The 9,117-nt window shown below is 48.8% G+C and overlaps 1 protein-coding gene across 1 annotated transcript; it reads left to right on the top strand.

The window, feature by feature from the left end:
• The first annotated feature begins 2,007 nt into the window (after positions 1-2,007).
• Positions 2,008-7,697, top strand: LOC106654575 (serine proteinase stubble). Its single transcript, XM_014374500.2, has 8 exons — positions 2,008-2,134; positions 3,107-5,119; positions 5,217-5,579; positions 6,437-6,513; positions 6,623-6,723; positions 6,840-7,111; positions 7,194-7,348; positions 7,430-7,697. Exons 1-8 carry the CDS (start codon positions 2,008-2,010, stop codon positions 7,592-7,594), a joined length of 3,273 nt encoding a protein of 1,090 aa, XP_014229986.1. The 3' UTR covers positions 7,595-7,697.
• The last annotated feature ends 1,420 nt before the right edge of the window (positions 7,698-9,117 follow it).

Below are 9,117 nucleotides of genomic sequence, written 5' to 3'. Positions count from 1 at the left end.
CAAAGCCGAGGTAAGTTTGTTTTTATTTTTCGCTGCATCGACTTCTTCTTCTTCTTCTTCTTCTTCTTCTGGCCTTTTAAATTTCTTTTGTTTTGTTTTTTTTTTATTATATCCATCCAGCGTCCAATGACCTCTTCTCTCGAATACATTATGTATCCCTCGTATATACACGGGCAGCTATAATATCGGACGCACTTTTTGCTCGTTGGCGCGATGCTGCCGCAGCCGCTGCAGCGCGAGAATTAAATTTTTTTTCTTCTTCGCCGTCTATCTTGCCGCGAGTCGCGAGCGAGAATCGAAGAAAAAAAAAAGTACCCTGGAAAACGTTATCGCCGCGGTGGTTTTATCGGTTTTTTCGGGGGGAGGAAATCGCGCGCGCAAGATTGCATTACGTTACTTTTACTTTTCGCTGTTTACAGTTAGGGCGAACGGGTCGGTCGACGACGACGACTAAGAGGGCTTAGGAATTCGTCCGCGCGCCTCCTTCACCCGCATACTTAAATACGCGAGTCTTTTGTAATATATATACACACGAGGCGTACTTCGAAGCTCGCGCGGTATAGCGCGAAAAAATGCCGTGCGTGCGTGTGTGGTTCTTTTTTACGTTTTTTGTTCGTTTGTTTTTTCTTCTTTTTACCCGCGTGTAGGCTCGCGCGATTACGGAGCTTTTGTGGATGAATATAAGCTCTCTGTCTCCGAGCACGTCCACGCCGTACTTTTGTCAAATCGCTACGCACGCATGGTACATGTATCTGTGAAACGTATTTATACATGCGCGAATACACGAGCGAGAGCCAAGAAAGAGAGAGAGAGAGAGAGAGAATTGATGTACCGTAAACGAGCGCGCGCGCGGAAAGTTTGTGTGCCGGGCATATAATACGCAACCAGTATCACACGAAGTAGCGGTACTCTCCTCGCTGTTGCTGCTGCTGCTCCTGCCTGTTGCAGACCTTAAGGTGTGTGTGAGTGTGTGTGTGTGTGCTGGTATTTATACGTAAGAGTGTGTGTGGGCATTATGTACGAGAATCGCGTCTTTGTACGGTTCATATCATATTATACAGACAAAGCTCTCTCTCTGTCTCTTGGCAAGCGCGATCGACACTTTGGGCCTTATTCATCTGCACACACACAGTTAATAGTATGGCGAGCAGGAAGGGAGGGACTTTCGCGAATCGCGATAATAATGACACATATCCGCGCGCGCGTGAGACAATTTTTTTGTCGTCGTCGTCGGCTTTTGTGCCACGCGCGCATCAGCTATATACGCGCAGTTATGCAGCGGCGAGTCGAGCTTTTGTCGTCCCCTGCACGATTATCCTTTGTACGCCTTCTAATATATAAAATTATGAAATTATGATATCGCGCGCATGTGTGTGATCCGTCCACGCAGCGTAATCGTACCCGCACGGCAAAATTATCTTGCATAACAATTGCACCAACGAGAAATAATGTAACGTAGGAGTGTTTTTAAAGTAAAAAAAAAAAAAAAACGAGCCAGGATCCTGGTATAGTCGAGGATCGTGTGCCCGATCGCGGCGCTGGGTGATCGCGCGGAAGCTGCGGTCGCGAAAGTCCAACTGTGCTCTTTGTGTCGGCTGTCGTTGATCTCGTTTTACTCGACCTGTCGTCGTCGTCTATGCACCACCTTCATCGTGTCAATCGGTCAATTTCGCTAAATCAATAACGCAAAAGTTATTGGAGCGTGCTCAGTCGCGCGCGGGTCAATTCCAACGAGGAGACTAGACCTATCTCGCGCGCGCGCGGGGCAAGCTCCTTCGACAAAAAGGAAAAAAAAAAGCAGAGAATCAGTAGAGGGATACCGGTTCTCTCTCCGGTGATCTTTCGTGCGCCTGTGTCTCTCACTCGCCGCGTTCATTCGTATATCGCGCGGCTCGAAAAAAAGCTCGCTCCCGGCTTCTAGCTCTACTCGGCTGTAAAAAATCTCCCATACATCCTCGATCCTTCGTATTTTTTTTTTTTTTTCATGCATACATCTTTGTTGCGCAGATGCAGACTCCACGGCAGCAGCAGCGTCGCGACGGCAGCAATTGGGCCGCCAGTCTCGCCTGTGGCCTCGTCCTGTTGCAGCTCTGCGTCGGCGGGCCCGTCATAGTGCCGCAGTTCCTCACCGCGGGTAAGTGTCGAACGTCAAAAAGGCGCCAACGCAATACGCGAGAGATATAAGTAAATATAGTCCACGTGCCAATCGTGCGCAGCGCAGCGCAGAGAGCTAACATCTCTATGTGTACTCGATTCGGCGCGGACTTATTACATTCGAAAGCTCTCTCGGCCATATGTGTGTGTGTATGCGAGTAGCAGCTGACACTCGCGAGCGAGCGAGCTATGAGATAATGATTATGAGATAGAAATTCATAGGCTACATTGCATCCATCGTTTTGCCACGCGACCCACTTTTCGAATTGTATATACAGTGGAGAGAAGGCACATGGCATGCGCCTTTACCTATATAGTAATGCCCCCCCCCCCCGCGCGCTAGCAGCTATATCACAGAGAGCGAGCAGCCGGCTTATACCACATTTAAACTTAACGGTAAATCGCGCGCTCGGCGATACCGAACTCTGGACGCTATACATAGCGTATATATATCCATTCTCTTCTCTCTCCTCGGCGGCGCCCGCATATATATACATGAAAAAGCTTACTCGTGTACTCTGCGCTTCGTGCAAAATTAATATGCTCCAATGCGCGTCTATACATAAAACAATGCCGCGCGCGTTGAAAGTAACACGAGCCTAAATAATAATACCTACCCGTCAATTATATCGTCAACGTGTACACCTTTCTTTTTCTCTATCCTATATTCGCTCGTCGTCGTTGTTCTGGTTCGTTTTTTTTTTATCTGTGTCTTCGTTTCTATTTACTTTTATTTGCGCGCGCGCGGAGATCCGTGTATTAGACTGTATACAGAGCTTCGATCCGAAATCCATGTCAGAGAGCAGCCGCGTTAAAAGGCTCAAACAGGCGCAAAATAGAAAGTCTCTCCTCGCGGCTCGAGTTGCGAATGTGTGTTTATTGTTATACGACAAAATGTATGTGCTCTAAAAAAAAAACAAAGTAAGAAAGAAAAAAACAACGCTATACACAGGTACCGGAAGGAACATCAGGCACTTGCCGTGCGTGTCACGTCGCACTGGCGAGCAGGGCGTGTGCATGTTCGCGTTCACCTGCGCCAAGGCTAACGGCACCCACCTCGGCACCTGCATCGATCGCTTCTACTTCGGCAGCTGCTGCAGAATCGACCGGGAGGCGGACGGCGCGGAGCAGCCCGGCGTCTTCGCGATCCAGGACGGCAATCGGGTCGACGAGGGACAACAAGCCGCCGCGGGGTTGGACAGCAACGACGTGCCCGGCAACGTCGATCTGCAGGCGGCGGTCGTTGCCTTCCCCAAGCCGCCGACCTCCTCGTCCAGTTTCGCTACGACGGAGAGAACGACGTCGACCACGAGCAATAGAGTCGTAGTCGAGACGACGTCGCCCAGGAGCAGTACCAGCCCTTCGTCCGGTTCGTCGACGAGCAAGAAGGAGCATCTCAAGACTACCCCGACAACGACGACGACGACGACGACGACGACGAAGAAGTATGCCACGAGCCCGGAGTCGACCACTCAGTCGTTCCGCATCTCGACCTTCCAGACGGTCCAGAGTTCCACGGAAAAATCGACCCCGTCGACGAGCTCGCTCGGACCCTTCACCACCAAGCTATCGAACTCTTACCCCTGGAGACCCACGAGCTCGTTTTCTCGGCCGAGCTCGACCTCTACTGCAACGACTCAAGCCAGTAGCAGTAGCAGCAGCGGTGGATATTTCAAAACGACCACCACCACCCCCAGTGCGCCAAAGATAACGAGCAGTCCGACTTGGACGTCGATCGCGACCTTCCCCACGTCGCTGGCGGCCTTGTCCTCCTCGGCGGCGACGGCAACTGCGAGACCAGCGGCGGCTTCGACGATTTCGTCGTCGAGTAGCAAAAAACCGACCCACAAGCCGTTCACCCCGTCGTTCGGCGACAGGATAAACGCCGATCTGAGCTCGACGAAGAAAAAAATTCCCCAGACAACGACGACGGTCGGCGAATCGAAAACGACCACGACCAAGGTACCGAGTAGTAGTACGCAAACGTCGACAACCGGCAGCACGAGCAGCAGCACCACGAAGATACCGTCGAGCACGAGATTCCCACCGAGGAACGCCACGACGCCGCGTCCGGTCACCGAGACGACGACGACGAGCTTCGTCACGAGTCAGCCGGTGATCGCGAGCACGACGACCTCGAAGAAACCGTCGACCATCAGAAAACCGACCAAGGGATCGTCGACGAAGAAGCCCTCGGCTGGGACGAAGAAACCCGCCACGACTTCGACCAGCCCGGCCACTACTACCACGACGCAGGAATCTTTGACCACCACGACGACGAACAAAGTTTGGAGCAAAAAGCCGAGCACCAGCGCCGCGAGTTCGACCGGCACGAAAAAGCCGACGACGTCGAAGAGACCGACGACGACCAAGTACCCGACTTACGTGACGATCAAGCGAAACCACACGAGCTCGAGCCCGAGCTCGACCACGACCACGACGACGGCTTGGATATCCTCGTCGACTCCGTCGAAATTCATCGTGACGACGGCCAGACCCTCGACGACCTCCAGCCACAAGTTCACGCCTACGTCGTCCTCGACGATCGTCATCGGCAACACGTCGCCTTTCCAAAAGTTCACCACCAAGCCCTACGTGTATACGAGCAGCAGCAGCAGCACAACCCCATCAATTTCGACGGCAACGAGCCCTGCTGGACCCTCGTCAACGACACATAAGGTGCAGTTCGATAAGATCGGCGCGAGTTCGACGTCCAACAAGCCCAGACCGTCGTCCATCCCGACGACGACGTTAAAGACGACGACATCGAGCAGCAACAGATTCACTAGCCCACCGGAGCCGGACGAGACGACGGCGACGACGTTCATCACCTTCACCGAGGAGGAGGAGGAGGAGGACAGCGCCGAGGAGATCATCACGCCGCCGGGTATCATAACGTGGACCTCGTTGTCCGATAGCGGCGACGTCGTCGATACGTCAACCAAAGATAACGACATTTACGCAGGTACTTTGAATCCATCATGCATAATGTCTAAAAAAGAAAAGAAAAAAAGAGGCAGCGATTTGCATTTAACGCGTTTTATCTTTGTAACCGCGTCTAGACACCACTGTGAAAAACTGGATTTCAACGTCCTCTTCGTCGACGACGACGACGACGGCGAGCAAGGAAACTACCACGGAGAGAGCAACGACCAAGACGACGACGCCCAAGGCGACGACGACGACGACTTCGCAGGCGACTACCACCACAACGACCACGACGACGTCGTCGACGAGTCCGAGCACGTCGACGAGTGCTACGATCAAAACAACGAGCTCGACGACACCCGCACCGGCTAGACCAACGACGCAATCGACGTCGTCCTCGAGCGAGTACATAGACAAATTGTCGACCTTCGCCTCGGTCACGGTCGCGCCCGACGTCCAGGAGTTCCCGGCCTTGAACATGTCCAACTTCAAACACGGTAAAATTTTTCAGTTTAGCAAAAAAGAAAAAAAAGAAGCGATAATATGCTCCGGTCATCGACAAGTCGTTCACTCGGTCGGAATAAAAGTAACAAAACGAGCGCGCATCGTCATCGCATCGGAATCACGGGAAAGTTGAAAGTAAACAAAAGAAAAAAGAGCGTTTGGAGATTTTTCGTCAAAATTTTTACAAAAAATTCGTACGTGTTAAATATCTTGTATCGTCGCATAACGATCGGTAGTAAACAACAACAACAACAACATCTAAACATAAATCATAGTCACGCGGCGCGAAAATTATACCGCACGCAAAAAGTATAATATTACATTAATTAAAATAAATTCTAATCGTCGTCGGCATTTAAAATAATACATGACATAAGTGCACAGTGGAAGTGTTGCGACTCGCGATCTCGCTCGCGCGCGTGTACGTTAAAGCGCATCAATCACGTGGTGGTCGGGCAAGAGGAGACTAGACCTATCTCGCGCGCGCGCGGGGCAAGCTCCTTCGACAAAAAGGAAAAAAAAAAAAGCAGAGAATCAGTAGAGGGATACCGGTTCTCTCTCCGGTGATCTTTCGTGCGCCTGTGTCTCACTCGCGGCGTTCATTCGTATATTTTCTGGTGACTCTCCGTCACTCGGCGAGCGCAGCAGTAGTGGAGAGCAGAAGAGCAGAAAACTGCACTCTTTATATTTTGTTATAAAATAATATAAGCCATCGTCGTGTCCGAGAGCACACACAGCTGATAGCTCTCGTCGACTATGCTGGCCAACATGGCTGCCATGGTCGCGCTGAGGCAGGCGAACCTTCATCGGGCTACCGCGGCCGTCAATACAACCGTGTTTTTGCTTGCAGTCTGCGGTAGGAGACTCTTCCCGGAGCCCAAGATCGTCGGCGGCGACGGCAGCACCTTCGGCAAGTGGCCTTGGCAGGTAAGATTCTTTTCACTATCTCTCGACTCTCGCTTTATAATACTCTTATTATCGAGATACCGATTAATTCTTCCCTAAAAATCTACAATTTATATACAATTTTTCGCAGATATCCCTGAGGCAGTGGCGCACGTCGACCTATCTTCACAAGTGCGGCGCGGCTCTTCTCAATGAAAATTGGGCCATCACCGCGGCTCACTGCGTTCAAAAGTACGAATCATCATTGACTTACATTTTCCTCCAATTATACACTTATACGCTCGCGCGCATTAGTCACTTGCACAAAAAAAAAACTCATGTCCATTTATCGCTCTCTTTATATATAGCGTCTTGCCGTCGGATCTGCTGCTGAGGATCGGCGAGCACGACTTGGGCAACGAGGACGAGCCGTACAACTTCCAGGAAAGGCGAGTTCAAATTGTCGCCAGTCATCCGAACTTCGATCCGCGCACCTTCGAGTTCGATCTGGCGCTGATGCGCTTCTACGAGCCCGTGCTGCCTTTCCAGCCGAACGTCCTGCCGATCTGCATTCCCGACGACGACGAGGATTACGTCGGCCAGACGGCCTACGTCACCGGCTGGGGTCGCCTCTACGAGGGTATCATTCTTATTATTGCATTATATTATCTCGATTTTTCGACGATGTTTCATCTCGATTTTTTTTTTTATTTTGTTCGCAGATGGCCCGCTGCCGTCGGTACTGCAGGAAGTCGCCGTACCAGTTATAAATAATACCATCTGCGAGGGCATGTACAGAAACGCCGGCTACATCGAGCACATACCGCACATATTCATATGCGCCGGCTGGAGAAAAGGAGGCTTCGATTCCTGCGAGGTATACCGAGAGTCTTACCGATTTTCTCGCCGCTTTAGCTCGTTTTATTTATTTATTCATTTTTTTATTTTTTTGCAACAGGGCGACAGCGGAGGTCCGCTGGTGATCCAGCGCAAGCGTGACAGGCGCTGGGTGCTGGCGGGCGTCATCAGCTGGGGCATCGGTTGCGCCGAGCCCAATCAACCGGGCGTCTACACGCGCATATCCGAGTTCCGAGAGTGGATCAATCAGATATTGCAGTTCTAGACGAAAAGATAAAACGCATAACAGTATTTTCCATATTGTGTTTTTTTTTTTTTTTTAAATTTTCTACGTCCGGTAGGAAATCGAATGTATCTCGATAGGCCGCAGAAAGAGAGAGATTGTAAATACTATTCCTATTAGTTTTGACTTGTTACATATTATACATATTGCTATTTATTTATGATAACATCATAACTTATTTTTATGAGTATAAATATTTATATAAATTGTAACTAAAAATGAAGAAGAAGGAAAAAAAAATTAACGAATCATCCCCTTGTGAATCGAGTACTTGGACAAACGACAAGCACGCCGAATTCCAATCATAACATTACTCTTATACATAAATAGATATTATTTAAAAAAAAAAAAAATTATATTCGTATAATCACCGTCGGATAAAACACGACAATAGTTAGACAATTTTCCTAGTTTTTAAGTACGACCGAAGCTTTACTTAATTAACGAATTATATACTCAAAATTTTATCAATCATGTGCTCCCTTTCGGACAATAATAACGAATGTGTGTTAACGTGGACGGGGGAGGCGTTCGTGTACATAATATCATTATTATTATTATTATTATTATTATAAAGATGTAATTCAACGATTTTTTAATTGTATAAAATAAGAAAAAATTTGTTTCTCAACGAATGCAACAAAACATATAAGGCTGACACGCGTCCGAACGATTAATTTATTGTATTATTACATGAAATAATATGGAATAATATATCTCGATTGTAAGATAAATCCGTTAATCATAGGTGCGAAAATAAAAAAAAAAACAAAATTTCAAAAAAAAAAAAAAAAACACATCCAACGCCTTTGATTATTATCACGCTCTATCGTATACTTACCAAGCACGTCGCACAACGACGAGTAACATAATTAATCGATCGCCTCGTCGACACGGAGAAAATAAAGACGAGACACGGTCCACGAGACCAGATGATAGAGGCGTCACACTATCCTATACGTTTTATCTAAAGCCAAAGATCTCCCCGTCTATACACGGAAGAAATGCATATGGGCGAGCGCGAGGATCGTCGGCGCATAAATTATAAAGCTCTCCGTGTGCGCCGATCGCGCTAACGAGAACCCGTTAGTGGGCGTGTGTAATACCAAGCACACATTTATTAAGATATTATTGAAAAGTCGTGTGTCTGTGTCTGTGTCTGTGTGTGTACCATTTGCGAGAGAGTGAAAGGCGGCCACACATGGACCTATACTCACACATACCAAAGCCGTGTGTGTGTGTGTACAACATGTACTGTTAAAAAGAGGAAGACCAGAGACAGAAAAAAAAGACTTTTGGAAACGTCGAAGATCGAGTCTCGGACTATCGGTCAGTATTGCTCCTATGGGTTGGAGGTGAGGTTCAAGGCACCACACACATATAGAATACCGAGCCACCGACTCTATCCGCGCGTGTGTTTACGTACGTTCGATCGTCGAAAAAGAAAAGCGCGAAATTCCTCGTGCGGTTCAGCATGAAAGTGAAGTTCGTTAGTGTTGGCTTTC

This window comes from Trichogramma pretiosum, unplaced genomic scaffold, assembly GCF_000599845.2.
Source record: "Trichogramma pretiosum strain Unisexual culture from Peru unplaced genomic scaffold, Tpre_2.0 scaffold23, whole genome shotgun sequence".
Lineage (NCBI taxonomy): Eukaryota > Metazoa > Arthropoda > Insecta > Hymenoptera > Trichogrammatidae > Trichogramma > Trichogramma pretiosum.
This window is presented reverse-complemented; position numbering and strand designations above follow the sequence as displayed.